Consider the following 18,159-nt stretch of genomic DNA (forward strand, 5'->3'; position numbering starts at 1 on the left):
GTGGAACGGCATTTTCTCCTTTCCTAAAGGAAAGTCCAGTGTTTCCCATGCTCTCCCATGCTGTTGCCTATGCAGCAGGGTAACATATTCAGAGGGCGGTAGGCGAGGGCTCAGTGGGGGCCCACAGCAAATTCCTGCACAGGAGTAAATCCAGCCCTGATTGTGAGCCAAGCCTTTTCACCCAGCATTAGTGTTGAATCTCACTAAAGCTCTTATGGCTGAATGGGAGAAAATCCCTGCAGCCAGGTTTAACTGGTGATAATGATCAATATCATTTTTATTATTATATCTCATTATGTCTTCATTACAAGTCCTGTGACAAATCTGGCTTAAGATTTTCATTATTTAAGTTTCTATGCATAAATTAATTTTGGTTAACTTCATGGTGACAGGCTCAGGTAAAACAACAAGGTGCTTTTAACCATGTATGACCTCATGAGTACTTTTACAAGGGTCAAATTAATAAGATTGGGTCCTGACAAATATTAGGGGAACAGTACACTATACTACACTGACTTACTGTACCAATATTAGTAGTATACTTGTGTATGTGTGTGCTGTACAATGTTAGAATGATTATCAGTATAAATAAAATAAAAATGAGGTAACTCTTTACAGACTTCTGTGCTCATGTGCTGCTTTATGTAGTCTTTTTAAGTACATTGCTTTTTTTATCACTGCAGCACTTCTTGTGAAATGATTTAGTCAAATTTCTTTGTTTTTAATGCTGTTTTTATATATTTACTTTTCCCTGAAAAGCACTTTGAACCGTCTTGTGTGTGAATGGTGCTATACAAGTAAACCTACCTTGCCTTTTGCTGGTGTTCAGTGGGCAGTAGTCATCAGTCAAAGAGTCATATTTTTAAATAATACCACTTAAATAATCATTTATAATAAATCAGATGATTTAGTTACATTATTTTATTTCATGAATCATTATTTCATTATGGTATTTTTCATGTATTTTGTTTTTTAAATTGTGTGTAACTATGGACTAATGCAGCTAACTAGCTCAGGCTGTATTGTAAATGCAGCAGTTTGTACCATTGGTCCGTATAAAAACAAACATGAAATAAAAATAAAACAAAGTTTCATTGTATAATCATGAAGCAGTACTTTATTGGAAAACAATATACTGTAAAGGATGAGAGCAACAGTAAAAGTCAGTAAATGCTGGAGTCTATAAATATGAATTCGAGGCTCAGCTGACTATATCCAGGAACACAATACAAGAATTTAAATCATCTCAGACATTTATCAAATTAATTCCTCAGTTTTTTTGTGTTCACACTCTCAGGATCACCATAAGATTCCTGTCAACCTCAGACACGTGGATGTAACACAAGTGTGACGCCCAGTAAGTATGTGATGAACTAGACTGGAGCTTTTTCAGGAGCCATGTTAAAATGAGCTGTTGTGGTCACAGCTTCAGTCTTGTAGAGTGTTCCAGACTTAAACACAATAGAGAAAACTGCAGCTGCTAATACTGTGTGATTGGATATTCACTAAGAACCGCTGTGATGCACTGACATGAAGCTGCTGTTCATTGAAACTGATGTGGGAGGAGACAGAGACAGGACACTGTATCACCTGTGAATAGAGCAGGAAAAATCTGTGAATCAAGTGAAAACTTACAACTTTTTAGTGAATCATCAAATCTTCAGATGACTCAGTGAATTTAAATCTGCTGCTTTCAGTTGCCATCCGTAACTTCGCTCTATTAATTAATCTTTATGGCCATTTTCTTTCTTATCACAGGGGTCATCATCCATCTTGGTGGCTTGACACCTTGACGAGAGCCTGTATCACGAAGCGAGATTGGCAGTTTTACCAGCCATCTTTCTGTTTAACTTTGGTTTTTCTAGTGTCATGACGCTGGCTCACTTTTGACCGGAGTAGATCACCATGGTAACCTACGCTGCAGGGCTATCCTGCTCTGGAGAAGACGCCCATGTTACAAAAGTGATTTGCAACCACTAGTTTATCATATTCACGAAAAATAAAAGTCACTTGCAAACCACTGATAAATTTGCCTTTGTCCTATGGCCCTCTCACATGCTCATGGATGAGCTGTAAACATGATGTTTGTTGTGGTGATTAGTTTAACATGTTAAAATTAGCAGAGGAGAGGAAATAATCTCAAGTTGCAGCTTGCATGTTGCGAATTGATCGAAACCGGCCACAGGTTAACTTAAGAGAATCAGAAACCAGACAACTGCCTGACTACTGATCAATCAGCTGAATGGAGGCATCATCCCTATATCCTGACATAGACCAAAACACTTAATTTACAATTAAGTAATGAGTAATAATAAGGGGCGAAAAGACATCTATGTAACAGAAGAATCACTTTTATGTCTATAATTATGTCAAAATGATTGGTTCAAGAAATTATGTTAATTATAAATTCAACATGCTTCTTTTCTTTAGACCTTGTATCTGTAGTTCGTCCCTCTGCTTTGGCAGAAAAAACAACCCAGCTTTACTTTACATGTATCAGAAATTTTTATAGTTTAATCACAAGACAAAAAAATGTCGTCCCTTTTCTGAACATGTGATCACATTTAAAAAGCCTACGTGATAAATCACATACTGCTTTACAGCCATAATATGGAAAGCCTGACTTTCAACATCTGGATGCTATCGTTACTATAGTTTCTTATTTTATTCTAGTTGCGTTACTATCACCGCCCTAAATTTCACTTGTTGCCTCCTCAGTAACATAATGTACATAAAGGTATCACTGTTTCATGTCATATCTTGTCAAGAATCCCTCCTCTCTCACGTGAAAATGCTTAGAGATTGATTAGAGAAGTCTGAGCTAACAGAGCCAGACAAAAACCAGCTTCATAATACCATCATCAGGATCACTGATGTCAGGTAACCCAGTGAAGAAGAACGGGGCTCGTGATACAGGACTCAGGTGTCACAGCCTTGGACAACTTTTTGGTCAGGCTGTACAACAGAATTATTACAACAAGCAGAGGTTGCCATGTGTTGGTCAACTCTCTGAGCAATATCTCCTGAGAGAGCATCTACAGGAGCATCTACAGAGCTACAGCTACAAACAGACTTCAAGTCAGACAGGAAGTTTGTGCGTGTTTGTGTACAGGAAGAAGAAGCTGGTCCGTTCCCAGAATTATCCCCCTAGGAACGATCATCATCGTCATCAGCTAGGAAGCGGGCAAGTAGTGGGAGGAGTCTAGTGCTGCGTCCACTTGATGCTCTTCAGGTCGATGCCTTCCTGAACCATCTCCCACAGGGGACTGAAGGACAAACAGACAGACAGGTTGTTGAGTGTTCACCAGAACAATATTACCATAATATTTTAGAGATTTAGTTCACAGATCTCAGTTTAGTGCCATGTTATTATTACAGATAGAAAAATAAGACGTTAGAACCCAGCTGAACTCACCTCATCTCTCTGAGCCTGCGGACCTGTTGGATGCACTTCTCTGCTGTGTAGTCCACCTCTTCTTCTGTGGTGAACCTGCCAATACCAAACCTGAGAGACAAACAGGTTCACATTAATCTACATGTGCTTCAACTGACATCAAACCAGAAAAGAAATAAAAAACTTCTTCCTGTCTGAGTCTCTGTTGTTGTTCGGTCAGTCACTGAGAGAAATTCAGTTTGAATCAAATTACTTTCAGTGACAAATTAAGTTACCATTAAAGTTGATTAAAATCAGTATGTTATCAGTTATCAAGTTATCAAGACTTTAATCTGGATTATTATTACTATAATTATTATCAGGATTATGATCTGCATCTGGATGACAGTGAAGATGTACCTGATGGAAGAGTGAGCCAGGTCTTCATCTGCGCCGATCGCTCTGAGGACGTATGAGGGCTCCAGAGATGCAGACGTACATGCACTGGGCGCGCGCGCGCACACACACACACACACACACACACACACACACAATACTCATTAATCATTAAAGGCCTGCTCTACAATTTTATTTCTTTTAAACTAAAGATTCCCTGTTGACTTTACTTTTACAACTCACTATGTGTATCCTCAGTCTAAAAACATGTTGAAAGCATTTTCTTCCTCATAAAACAATTTACAGTCATATCTGTTTAACTCATCAGGAGAACCAGCAAGTGGATTTCAGGTTTTAACAAGAGTCTGTGTCTGACCTGCCAGATGACAGAGCCACATCCTTCAGCGCCATCAGCAAACTTTCTCCCTCCACATACGCAAAGGACAAGTTGACACAACCTGAAAAACACACAATAGATAAGTCCATCGGCCTCACCTAGTGCAGTGAGAATCCCCCCACCCCACCCCCCACACACTCTGACTTTCAATGTTATGTTTGTTGAATTTGAAAAACATGACAATGGTGTGAGTTTCACTTCTGTGTGTGTGTGTGTGTGTGTGTGTGTGTGAGTGTGTGTGTACCAGGGTAGCGTTGATTTGGATCTCCGTTCATTATGACGTCAGGAATCTCAGACATGATCTTCTGGACCAGACGATTTGCCAGCATGGACACTCTGTGATGATCATACTGCACACACAAAACACACACACACACACACAACACACACACACACACACACACACACACAACACACACACACACACACACACACACACACACACACACACACACACACACACACACACACACACACACATTAAGTGCCAGGATGTTTAGGTGTATTTGTATTTGTTGAGTCTTCGGATGCGCTTGTTTTACCTCCATTTCCTGCTGGGCGATGCTGCAGGCGGCTCCCAGCCCAACAGCCAGTGGGGTGGGGACGGTGCCGGAGCGCAGCCCCCTCTCCTGCCCACCGCCGTTCTGCAGTGGCTCCAAACGCACCCGGGGTCGGCGACGCACGTACAAAGCCCCCACACCTGTACACACACACATTGGCAGGGTAATGTACCAGCAGGTCAGCCCGCCCTCCCCAGGTAGATCTTCTTCAGCTTCTTCAGGTCAGTTACGTGCTAATGCTTGGTCTAACCTTTGGGTCCATAGATCTTATGACCGCTGATGGACATCAGGTCGATCTTCTCGTCAGTGACGTTGATGGGAATCTTCCCAACAGCCTGAGCAGCGTCCGTGTGGAGAAAGACTCCTTTAGAACGACAGATCTTACCTGTGGACAGGAAGGGTAAAGCTGTCAATCAATAGTTTCAATCAGGACATTAAATGACATCAGAGGCCTCGTCCCTGTGGACACATGGATGAAACTAAATGAAATGAGTAAACAAGTAAATAACATGTTTGCATCGTCATGGTTACCGATTTCCTTGATAGGCTGCTTGACTCCGATCTCGTTGTTGACGGACATCACTGACACCAGAGAGGTGTCGGGACGAATGGTGGCCTCCAGCAGCTGAACACACACACACACACACACACACACACACACACACACACACACACACACACACACACACACACACACACACACACACACACAAAATGATTTTTGTATGTTTTGTATGTTGTTCGTACATGCTGTATTCCCTCTCCACTTTCTCTTGTGTGACCTGTGTGTAACTGTGTGTATGTTCTGTGTGTGTACCTCTAGATCCACCAACCCGTTCTGCTGGACTGGGAGGTACGTGATGTCGAATCCTTCGGCCTCCAGAACTCGACACGAGTCCAGAACACATTTATGTTCTGTCTGTGTGGTGATCACATGACGCTTCTTGGCCTGGTAGAACCTGGCCACGCCCTGCAGGAGAGGGAGGGGCGGGGTCACTACTGGTCTCACAGAAACTGGGCTCTAACTCTGTGTTATTACTGTACTGTTTCTTTTGACTGTTCTTACTGTTCTACCTCTCACTGTGTTATTGTTCTGTTTTTACTGAGTTCTCACATGTATTCTCAGTGTGTTCCTACTACATTTTCATTCTGTTCATGTGTTCTCAGTGTGTTATCATTATGTTCTCAGTTAGTTTTTGATGTGTTGTAATTCTCCTCTTACTCATTCAAATACTGTTCTTACTTCCTGTTCTGTTCTTAGTAAGTTCTCATATGTTCTCATTGTGTTTTTAATTTTTAATGTAATGTGTTCACATTCTTACTGTGTTCTCATTGTGTTCTTATTCTGTTCTTACGTTATTTTTGCTGCGTTCTCACTCCTCTGCGTGCTCATTCTGTTCTTGTTATGTTCTAACTGTGTTCTCATTCTGTTTTTGTTCAGTTCTTGTTCCTTCCTTAATTTGTTCTTGTTTAGTTTTTACACTGCGTTCTCATCTGTTCTTAACACTTTCTCCGTCTGCTCTTGATCGGTTCTCACTAAGAATCAAAACAAGAGGAGGACATAGTGATGAGAGGAGGGGGAGGGAAGGTGGTTAAGAAGAGAAGGGAGAAGTGATGAAGAGGAAGTTCAGAGTGAGACCTTGATGGCCATGTTGTTGGACTCGGTGGCTCCGCTGGTGAAGATGATCTCTCTGGGATCAGCTCCAATCAGATCAGCCACCTGCTGCTCAGAGAGAGAGAGAGAGAGAGAACATAGAGTCAATGTCTCTCTCTCAAATTCACACTTAATGTTGTGATGGACAGAACAGAATACACAGCAGGCTATCAGTGTTTACAAAACAGACATAAAAATTTTGCACTTTTAAGAAGAAAGGCAACGAACTGTTTCAACATTACAACTCAATGCACTGTAATAGAAGGAGACAAATGAATATATATGTAAGTTGAGATATCCTTAAGCTTTTTAAAAACATTCTTTCACTCTCTGAATAGATTGAGTGTCTCTCTACCTTTCTGGCGGTCTCCATGGCGGTCTCGCTCTCCCAGCCATAGGCGTGTGTCCTGGAGTGAGGGTTACCATAGTAATTCACCTGGTAGGGCAACATGGCATCCAGCACACGGGGGTCCTACACACACAACACACGTTCAACTGTAAGTGCAGGTGAGTACAAGTGTAAAAAACTCTATCACTAACTTTGACATCAGCTGGTAAAGCCTGTAACCATGACAACATGGTTAATAACGGTTACCATGGGTGTCGTGGCCTGGAAGTCCATGTAGAGGGGGCGGAGCTCATCTTTCTCCAGTTCATGTTTCTTTATCAACTCTGCAGCACAAAACAACAACAGGCCGACAGTCAGCTGGTTTTAGACAAAGTTAAACCAGATCTGTATGATCCTGGACTTAAACTGAGTAGTACTGAGTACGTATGTATTATTATTATTACATTGTCCATGTATATTTACTCTATTTTGTCAATTCTAATAGAGTTAATGAAAAGAATGGACATTCTCATATGTCTGGCAACACTTTATTGGAGCAGTATTATAGTTACTCATTTCATCATTTAGCAGGAAAAAAATACAAAAATACAAAAATACAATCTTCCCACCAGGGTTCCAATGTTCAGTATTTATTGAAACTATTTCAGAGAGGTGCTGCTTAAACTGTATGGTCATTCTTGAGGCTGCAGTTTGTGGTGCTGTTGACCTGTATTGCATTTACAGACACACCTCTCTGTATAATGAAATAAACTAACTCCTCCAAAATTATCATAAAGTTTAATCAAGACCAATAAAACAGTTTCAACAGATACTGAACATTAATACCGTCGGGAGGAGGAGGGCATTTATTACAGAGCTGTTTTATTCGACTGCATTAAGTGTACCTAATAAACTACTAATTGTGTGTATTGTAATGGAGGAGCCTCTAAATGATCTCAAACATATCTATATATGTTAAAAGCACCTCTTTTCCATCACACAGTACTATTATCATTCAGGTCAATGAGCCTAAACATAAAACCAGAGTTATAAAACTATCTTCAGAGACAAGAACAAGAAGTCCTGCAACAGGTGGTTCGGCCCCACAGAGTGTTATACCAACATCACAGAGTCAGTCTGGGATCACATGAAGAGACTGAAGAAACTGGGACGGCTTAAATCCACAGAGGAACTGTGGCAAGTTCTCCAACATGCTGGATCAATCTACCTGCCAGGTACCTGGAAAAACTGAGGAGAACCGATGCTGTTTTAAGGGCAAAGGATGATCTCCCCAAATATTGATTTGATTTAGTTTCATTGTATTTTTACTGCGCTCTGTAAAAAGTTAACTAATAAACAAAATTCATGGAAATATTCACTTTATTTTTAGGGCCTACAGCTTGTGCAGTGTTGTATATCTCTATAAAAAATGCAAATGTATTGTTGTGTTTGAACAACAGTCTGAAACCCAGAGAATGAATCATATTCAGAGAAAACACGTTTTTCAAATGTAAAGAAAAACACGTTTTTGAAATACAAAGAATGTTTAAAAAATAAAAAACTGAATTAAGGCAATAAAACAATAAAAAATATATAAGCAGAAGTGGTGCCATAGCATGTTAGACACTTGTTTGATAAATTACAAACATTATTAATGAATTATAAAACTTGGTAATAATTTATTTTCAGTCTGTCCTGAGGATTTAATGTTTTAAGTGATTTTATAGTCGTATTGTATTTTTCTAGTCTCTCACATGTCATTACCCAACGTTTCATCACTCGCTTCATGGTCCCATCAAGTTCCAATCTCCTTACTAAACTGCGTCACTTTGAGATTAGCTTCATGCTAGCTGCTCCGAGGTTCGCGAACAGGCTAACTCGCCCCGGACTGCTGTTACCTTTCCGCAGAGAGCTGGCAGCCCTCCCGTCAGAGCCAGGTCGGAGGGGGAGCCACGGCACCGGCCTGAGCAGCCGGGAGGAGATGGTCCTGCCCGAGGAAAGCATCTCGACGGCGGGCTGGTTTCACCTGGAAACCCGCTGACCTCCGGTAACAACAACCAGCGGACCGCAACCGAAACAGCAGTGTAAACCGGTCTGAACCAGTTTAACCAGGTGGTTTCTGTGGAGAAGAATTAGGAAGATTCACGATTTGAGGAAAAAAAAATAAAACGTGAGTGAAACTGTGTTTGGTTTGAGAGACGCTGCCGCTTGTCAGTTACATCCAGGTCAGAGTGGAGTCCGCCTGCGTCAAGGCGCACACGGTGACCCCGGTCACTTCCGACCACGACTTTCAAAATAAAAGACGAGTATAAACGTAAACAACTACCCGAGTAAATAACTTTCAAATGTAAAGAACGTGTTAAAATTAGTTTGTTATAACATCTTTTAGTCTGGCACGTAGATTATTTTAATTACCTGGAAGCAGACAGCAGCCTCTACCCATGTAAATTAGATTAGAAAAGTAACGGGAGGGTAAATTCCCTTTTATAAACAACTGTCATCAAACCAGAAACGGAGAGATGAGTAAGTTGTCGTGATGTTGACACTGTTTGCGCTTGATTATGGAGACAGAATGGACAGAAGACTGACAGACCCTCCGCAGGTTCACCAGCTTTTTTTATTGACCAGGGTATTATAGTCAACCCTTTAGGTTACTGTTTATTTTATATTGTTTTATTTATTTATTTGAGTAGTATTTGTTCGGTTATTTTTATTTAATTTTACTCATTGCTGTTTTCTTTTTTGTTGATTTGGTTTAAAACCTCTCTTGTATGATGTATAATGGGTTTGCATCATATATTGTACCTATTATAATATTATACTTTATGTTGTCTCTTGTGTTTTCCAAGTTCTAATCGCAAAAAACTGAATAAAAACAGCGCCATGAATATTTTAGTTTATTTTATTTTTACTCTATCTCGCTCTCTCTGTAGCTTGTTTCTGCAACTTGACGCAGCTTGCTGTGGATGCTGTTTCATGGTTGCACAAGAAACGGAAACGGGGTGTGGGACTTCCTGCGGACATTCTGCGCTCTCATTGGCCACTTTGCCTTGTTTTGGTTCTATGGGAGGCGGGGCCAACGGTTTTCTCTGTCCTTTAATTGGCTACAAACAGGAGTTTATGAAACGTGTGTTCATCAACCCGTGGATGCATTATGAGACACCCAAGGTTTAACCCCCTGAAAGTTCAGTTACATACAGTGTAAAGTTTGTGTTCAGAGATGATTTGCTGAGTTGCTTTGGCACAATTATCAAATGAAAATCAAGTTAATGAAAACATGGGGCAGAATTCTCAGTTCCACTGTTTTTACATAAAATCACATTCATTTCTCTTTGTTGCTTGACCTTGTGATGCCGATTGTGCTTACACTGCCTTTCTTTTTTTTTTTTTATTCTCTTTTTATTAGCCCTGTCAAACAATGTGTGGCTGAACTGTCCATGCAGCAGAACATAGCTCACTAACAATATATAATAATATGATACAAAACATAACAAATAGAGAAAATATACATATTGAAAACAAAATCCATGACAGAAACAGAACTTTATAATAAATGCAACCAGAATGTTGAGGTGTATGTTCATGGTATTCAATTCACTTAAAAAAGGCCCCCAAAATCCCCAATTTTGCCCCAAATCATTTTAGTGAACATAATTTGATTAATCACAGATTTGTTAGAAATTTGCTTATTTTGTTGAAGTAAAGAAATAAATACAACCCCAGAGTTCTATTTTTTGGTACTTAGATAATAAAACTTTGAAAAGAACATACTGTAAAATCAATTAGCCTATTATATTTAGGGCTTTCTTGTTTTCATGTTAAAACTTTGTATATTTTATACACACACACACACACACACACACACACACACACTGTTTTGTTTGTTCTAACAATGTACTGGTTAATGGCATTTGTAAACGGTGTATTACACATGTTGCTATATATGTACATTTATATAAGTATAATTACATATTATTACATATGATTTACATTCCAAAATAAGATGTGTGATCGATGTAGTGTCATTCTTCGTCCTGTGGGGGCAGTAGTCCGCCCGGCAGCGTTAAAACTGCCAGAAATATTAAGACGAAGAAGAAGGCCGTCCGTTTGTGGTAGCCATGCCTATTAGCTAGCGAGTAAGTTTATCTTTAAAACTCTATTTATCCGTATTTCGGAGCGCATCGTGAGAAATGAGAGGCTGTGCACTGCGGCGGTGGGTTTCACTTTGAGGTGAGGTTTTCAGTTTGTTCCTGGACTTTATTTCTGGACGTCAGCGGGAAATGTGAACTACAGCTAGCAAAGACCAGACCACCTGTCAGTCAACTGTTTACAGTCCGAAACGTTCAACCGCGACTTTCGGGTGTTTGCCTTCGCTAATTCAGAATCGTTACTACATTTCAGACTTCGTTCATCTCTATAGTCTAATGATGACGGAAGTTCATATCGTGTCACCTTTACTACCAGTTTGTTGTCACGTAATCAGCTAATGACACTTTAGTGCCGTTTGACCGGCTAATGGCGTTTGCAAACGGTGTATTACGCACGTTCAGCTGTTATACATCGATTATTATCAGTAAATGCCAATACCCACTGTGATCTGTCGATGCTCTGAGTGACTCACAAACTGCGTATCACTGCAGTCCACAGACAGAGACCGGGGCCGGTGGGACGTGTTTTTGCCCCTGAACGCCTCACACTGACCCTCTCTCTGTGCCTCTCCCTGTGGCTCAGCTGGTTTGTTATGTGAACCACATCAGACAGTATCTCACTGTCACTGTCACTGACCGTAGGCTTTCTTTCCCACTGATATCTATGACAATAAAGAACATTTTTATTTCTTGCCAAATAGCGAACAGCAAGTGTTAATGGTCAGACTGGTGCACTCAGTGCTTTATGGTAATTGTAGGGCTTAGCCAGAAAAGGGCTTGACGCTCATCACATCAGCACCTGTTGCCTTGCTTATCCATGGTGGTGTTGCTTTCCCTCCGAAGTTTTACACAGCAGCCAGTAGTAAAGAACCTAAGGAAGGTCGTCCGGCAGTCCAGACTGTCCTCATTTGTTGTTTCTGATGGCGAAACACTGTCAGAGCAGGAGCATCCCTCTCTGTCTTCAGGAGTCTCGTGAAGACTTATCTCTTCTGAGAGCAACTCCACTAATAAACACTCTAACATACCCATCTACAATTTACCTTGCAGTTGGCCTCATTGAACAGATATAGTACATAGTACTTACTTCTAGGTCTCGTACTGCATTTAAATGTTTTACCAAGCACAACTTAGTCAGTAGGAACCGATCAAACGCACTTGTGCTGTGGTCCATGCTGTCACTGTTTGCTGTCAAGCTCATGTCCTCTGAGACGCTGTCATGCTCATGCTGTCCTTCTGCTTCTGAACGATCTGATTATCTGGAAAACACACAAATACTTTTATCTTCGTTCTTCAGTCACTGCCAAACAAACTACCTAAGAAGATTTGATCAGGGATTTAAAAGGGTTTGATAAGCTGATTCAAAACTAGATTCAGGTTCAATAAAATTCTATCAAACTCAGTCCCTGGTGATGATAATTATCAGTTGTTGAAGTGATGAAGTTGCAGTTAACGTCTCTGATGACTTCACAGGTCGTGCCTGACCAAGAGGCCGCCATCACTACTGCTGCTGCCATGGGAACGACGATGAGTGAGCCGTGTATCTACGACAAACTGTCGGAGAGCATCGACATCCTCCGCCAGTCGGGCTACCGCTACGGCATGTCAGAGAGGGAGATCGAGAGGTTCATCAAGCAGGTCCTGGAGACCAACGAGCCCAGGAGAGAACCTCCCCAGTTCCCCATCCTGAGGGCCACCATCAAGGTCAGGCAGATATCAGAGTCCTGAACCCTTGACAGAAAATATAATCAATTATTCACTGAAAACCCTCATCATGTAAAAGCATCTGCAGATCACTGCCTCTTAAATGGATTCGGTTACTTTTTCTAGCTTGTTATTGTTTTTACTTAAATTAGTTTTTAGTGTTTTTCAGAGGACCCTTGTGTTTCCACTGTGGAAATTCTCTTTGTCCAGTTCTCTTTATCAAAATCATGCTAGGTAGCGAATATGTTGTGGACTGGAGGGATAATTACAACAATGACTCAATTGCTAGAGAAATTTATTTATAGAAAATACCAGTTGTTTGTTGTAGAGTATACCGTGCGTAAAGTTTTCTTCATACTTTTGTGTGCTCTGAGGAAAGAGACAGCTCTCAGTGTTGGTAATACCTCTGTGGTCTTTGCAGTTTGTGGTGGCAGTGGGCTTCCTGCTGGTGGTTGTGCTGGCCTTCACCTACCCCCAGAGCGCCCCTCAGCTGGGTCTGGTCAACCTGGGCTGTTACAACTGGTCGTCCCCCCTCAGCCACGTCCGTCTGCTGTCCCTGCCCATCGCCAAGAAGTACAACCTGCAAGGTCTGAACATGTGAACACAGTCTGTCTCTGTCTGAAGTTCTGTTTCTAAATTTATCACAAACACACAGAGAAAAGCACAAGCACAGTTTCTCACAAATGAAAAGTTTCTAAAGGATGAAAAATGTAATGGTCTGTTACACTGGTGAGTCACAGGCCCTGTCAGACCTGCATCAACATGTCTTCACTGATCTGATCACAAGTGGTCAGCTGTAAGAACATCTGTTCACACCCGGCTTTAAAATGCGTCTCCACGTGTCTCCAGTGAGCACTTGTGATTGGGTCTCACTTCCTCGCTTTATATGTAATTATAAATGTATGCCTAGTTATATTTTGGTTCATTATAAAACTGTGATGGGACTAATTAGACTGTCAGAGGACGTCAGTAGAGGAGGCGCTCCTTCAATGTGACCAGGACACATTTACGTTCACGCTGCTAAAAGAACGAACCACCTCTGAATGTGGTCTGTACAGAGCTGTCCACCTGTGATCGGATCAGCTGATTTAAGACCAGGTCTGAGCAGGGCCACAGTGTGTCATGTTAAATGAAAAAGTATAATATGTTTAGTATGTTTAGTATTTTATGTTTAATTGTGTGTGTGTGTGTTGTAGGTTTCCATGAATGGTGGAGTGCCGGCTCTCTCAGGCAGACCCTGGTCAACTGTTCGGGCTGTGCAGAGATCTCTTCAGTGCTCGAAGTCCCAGAGAGCCTCAGAGGGACCGTGACTCTGCGGCGGGGGCCACAGCTCGTCCTGCTGAAGGTCAGAGGTCGCCTTTCAGATGAGTTGGCCATCTGAAGGGCCTCTCCATTTCACACACATGGGAGCAGACTTAAAGAAAAGCAGCTTAAAAAAAAACAAACAAAAAAACATTTATCCTACACTGATCCCGATAAACTGCTGAATGTTTTATCACGTTTTTAATGTAAATGCTTTACAGTCTCAAGTCGAGTAAATGGGACAAAAAACTGCTAAAGAACAGAGCAACATTTTTGGAAAGACATTTTCATATTGTCCAGATTCACATAAGAGGATTGAATAGTGGATTTCCGATTCTTCATGTCACTGACAGACACTTTCTCACCCTCCGAGCATTTTCCCTCATTATGAGCCGCTGTTTGGTTCATGTCAGTTCTGTAAAAACTTCTGATTTTACTGTTGAATTGCTGCTGCAGACTTTTTAAATCTATCTGCACTGTTGCCACATAACAATGACATGGTATGAAAAGTGCTGAAATCCCCATCCAACCATTCCTTGCTTGTACATACTGGTCTCTGCAGGGTGGGGAGTCTCTCAGCATCCAGCGGCAGCAGCTGGAGGAGCTCTACTTGGCCCATTCAGGGTCCATGTCTATTCTGCTGGAGGAGGATGACGGGCTGCAGAACCACAACCTCGGCCTCCCACAGGGACCCGCCAACTTCACTCTGCTCTGGTACGCAATTATTTTCAAAGTAAAGGTCTTACACTGACAATTCATGCAGATAACATGTTTGATCTGCTGTGCGTTGTGTTGTTTCTGCAGGAGGTTCAGCTCTGGAACCAGGGAGAAGGTGTTGAGGTGGCTCTTCCCGAAGGCTGAGCTCTGCCCCCTGCTGGACAGTGCTGGGACCATCCTGCAGCGCTGCCTGGTCACCCACAGCACAAACTCCCAGAGCAAGGTGAGTTCAGCTGAATTCACACGTCCAGATGTTCCAGTTGCTGTTGCATCGCAGTCGTTAGTTAAAAGTGTATTTTCTAAAGAGGTGCAGCCGGTCGGTTGTGTTCTGTAGTCCTCCATCAGTCACCACAAACGTACCCTCAGCCTTTGCTGTAAGTCTGAGTCGCTGCCTGTGTCTCAGGGTGTCGGGGTGCTGGGCTGGCTCGTGGTGGGCGAGGGGCTGCCGACAGTTCGAGTTCTGCCTGTTCAACGCTGTCAGAAACACTGCAGCTCCTTCAACCTGTGGCTGTCACCAGGAGACATGGGTAACGCCTGCTGCTTCTGTTTTTATCCACAAACACATTGAACGCGTTGACGAGACAAAATAACAACTTCAGACAGTACAAATAAAATAAAGCCAAAAACCCATGAGCTCCAACAAACACGTAAACTACCAGCAAATTATCACAGCAGGCTACAAATACTACACAAGGAATAAATGAAAGCAAGTTTAAATGCAATCAGAGCCCCTGTCTTTTTTTATCTTGTGCTCTTAAATTATTATTATTTGTGAATTAAAGTAATGTTTTTAGTTTGTTATGCAGACTGAGAAGAGTTTCTATGGAATTTAAAAATTGAATTTTTCCCCACTGTTGTTTTCTTCTCTGTGTAAATTGCTGCCTCATGCATATGAGATGATAAAGTATGAGCACAAATCATTTTCTTTTGTACAAAAAATGTCTTTGGGGGCTAACAATGAATGAAATAAATATTTAGAGAGTTGCTCGTGGATTACAACAGCACATAAAACCAGTCATAAAAACAACTGCACTAAAACTGATCTGATCTGATATGTGAACATAGAAGCTGTAGCCATTAGTCTCTGAGGTGTTTGCTGACAGTATCTGTTCTCCTGATCTCTGAAATCGAACATTTGAACGTCTCTGTTGAAGCTCTCTGGTCTGAACATTCAGTTGACACCTGTTTCCTTTGACCTTTGACCTGTGTAGTGTACGCTGACCCTCGGTACTGGCAGATGGAGCTGTTCCCGGGCCGAGGCCAGAACATCATCTGCGACGGCTCGGCCTTTTAAAGCTCAGGTGGAGCGAAGGAGGACAGAGTTCAGGGCTGGGAACGTGCAGATCGGCTGTGAATGTTCGACTTCCTGCTGATGTGTTTCGGAGCTTGTCGGCCTTGTTGTGGCCCCGCCCACTGATGCCTTATAACCCTCCGGTCTGTTTTCTGCCACCCCGCCCGTCTGATAGTCCTCCCAGTGTCCTCGGAGAACTGGAAACCACTGCACACACGACTTGATTTCCTCCAGCTTTCAGGGGTGGAGGTCAGAGGTTTGACAAATGACTTTATGACTTTGTCCTCGTGTAAAACGTCGGAGCGTCGTCAGTCTCTAAACTCTGCTAACAGCTCTCAGATGTTCTGGATGTGCTCGTGCCATAGCTTCAAGGAAAACTCTAGCAATTAAAAAACAGAATAGATTTCATGAAATCACCGGGTGTGTCTCTGTTTGAGAAGGCAGTGTGTGATGTCAGACATCTGAATCTCTGCCCACTGATTTGTCTGATTCTGTGTTAAAGGGCCAGTTCACCCACATGACCTGACTTTAACCTCAGTTGTCTCTGGTGGGATCTAGAACAGACTTGGAACTTGGACTGGAACTAAATTACAAGCTTATTCTGATTTATATTATTATAGTTTATATGAACTCTCCAGGCCTGTTGGTTTTCTACGTATCGTTAAAAAAGATCAAACTTCTACATAAAAATAAAAGGAAAAGTCAAAGTTTTCTACAGACAAATCAGTAATTTGGCCATTTTTTATGTTATTTTTAGAGCTGCAGTAATTAGTCTAATTATTGATTAGTGACTATGGTTCTGTGGGAGGTTATTCAGAACAATTGATTGGAAAAATAATTGGCAGATTAATAGATAATGAAAATAATTATTAGTTGTAGCCCTAGTTGCATTAGTAACATTAGCAATCATGACTTTCAGAGGCATCATCATGTTTATAGATTTTAACTGAGATTTTAAACACTGTTCTTTCTCTGTCAGCTGTCAATCATTCACTCAACTACAGTCGTGATGAACTACATCAGTTACACAAACAAAGATTCTCACTGCAAATGTGACAGAGAGGAAATCATCTTAGCGCAGACATCAGCACGTAATTAATCAGACAGCAGTCGGGGAATTTCCTGAACTACATCTGAGTAAATCCACCAGCTATGTTTAAAACTGAAGAATAAATCTTGTGTCAACTTTTTGCAGCTCACTAAGACGTAATGCTTGAAGTTATTTTAAAACCTCAACTCTTGCCACTGAACAACTGCAATATATTAAACTGAGATTTGAAAACAGACCTAGAAAACACAGTCAACACTTCTGACTGGAATTAAGAAATGGTCCCAATCAAAACTATCAACACCAAACTGCCTGGAAGAAAACCACAGGATGGAAGAGAGAATGTTTTTGTGATTTGGGTGATATGGATGAACTGACCCTTAAACAACCAGTTACATCTGAAACTTACCACACAGCATCAGACACAGAAAATATTTTAGTTTATTTTCCTCTTTCGTGTCGTTTATCAGCTTCAGATTTGTTTTAAATTTTGATTTTTTGAGATTTTACGGACAAAGCTACTTCTCTATTTCAGTGTCATTATTTATTGTTACGATTGTATGTATATATGTTCAAGCCATTAATTTTAATAATAATGTGTTAATAATATTATTATACTTTTGATTATCACTTGTGACTATCAGTACATAGTGCAGACAGAAGTTAACGTCAGATCATCTTCCGCAGATGCTGAGAGGTAGAGGATATATTTTGTGCATGATCAGTTTGCCAAAGTAAAAGTCTGTCAAATTTGAATTGTTTTAAAGGTGCACTCCCTAATTTTGTTTTTAGTGATTCAAAATTCCTCAAAAATCACTGCTACAAAAAAAATCAGGGGGTGAATCTTTTAAAAATGCATGCTTTGCATAGAAATGTCATAGTTTTATGAGAAAATTAAAACATGTCATGTTATTTGCTTCCAACTGTGTGGGAGTTTGATTTTTGAGGTGTGATACATGTGAGTGGTTGAAAACATGGCTTGGTTCATTTTAATGAGAACAGGTGTTGAACTGGTTGTTTAACTTGACAGTTTTACAAAGATCTCCTGAGTGGAAGGAGCACGGCAGGGATCAGAGCAGAAAAGGAAAGAGGTGCAGTCAAGTTAAAATCCCCCGATTTATCTGCAGCATTTAACAAATGGAGCAAAACTTGAGTAGCTTTGAAAACACATTATAATGTAGTTTTGAGAAAATTCAAGTCTTCGTTAATGTTCTGCCAACAATTATAACTCCTCCTGTTGGCAC

At 41.2% G+C, this 18,159-nt stretch overlaps 2 protein-coding genes across 3 annotated transcripts; one reads left to right on the top strand and one right to left on the bottom strand.

Annotated features, from left to right (window-relative positions):
- Positions 1–1,089: 1,089 nt before the first annotated feature.
- On the bottom strand, positions 1,090–8,947 carry nfs1 (NFS1 cysteine desulfurase). Its single transcript, XM_071495063.1, has 13 exons — positions 8,607–8,947; positions 6,976–7,052; positions 6,736–6,852; positions 6,366–6,449; positions 5,544–5,696; positions 5,258–5,351; positions 4,977–5,111; positions 4,709–4,866; positions 4,411–4,516; positions 4,146–4,227; positions 3,794–3,877; positions 3,416–3,505; positions 1,090–3,266 (listed from the first exon to the last, which is right to left on the bottom strand). Exons 1-13 carry the CDS (start codon positions 8,710–8,712, stop codon positions 3,203–3,205), a joined length of 1,350 nt encoding a protein of 449 aa, XP_071351164.1. The 5' UTR covers positions 8,713–8,947; the 3' UTR covers positions 1,090–3,202.
- Positions 8,948–10,782: 1,835 nt separating this feature from the next.
- Positions 10,783–17,838, top strand: cunh6orf89 (chromosome unknown C6orf89 homolog). 2 transcript variants are annotated; one of them, XM_071494582.1, is made up of 8 exons: positions 10,783–10,938; positions 12,327–12,557; positions 12,979–13,144; positions 13,754–13,902; positions 14,422–14,573; positions 14,664–14,799; positions 14,980–15,103; positions 15,788–17,838. In XM_071494582.1, the coding sequence occupies exons 2-8, from the start codon at positions 12,369–12,371 to the stop codon at positions 15,868–15,870; spliced, it is 999 nt and encodes a 332-aa protein (XP_071350683.1). In that variant the 5' UTR covers positions 10,783–10,938; positions 12,327–12,368; the 3' UTR covers positions 15,871–17,838. The 2 variants fall into 2 exon arrangements, with proteins under 2 accessions (XP_071350683.1, XP_071350684.1); XM_071494583.1 differs by having other exon boundaries at positions 10,783–10,844.
- The last annotated feature ends 321 nt before the right edge of the window (positions 17,839–18,159 follow it).

This window comes from Trachinotus anak, unplaced genomic scaffold (genome assembly GCF_046630095.1).
Source record: "Trachinotus anak isolate AG129_WGS33_773 ecotype Australia unplaced genomic scaffold, CSIRO_AGI_Tana_v1 ptg000013l, whole genome shotgun sequence".
NCBI classification, from domain to species: Eukaryota; Metazoa; Chordata; class Actinopteri; order Carangiformes; family Carangidae; genus Trachinotus; species Trachinotus anak.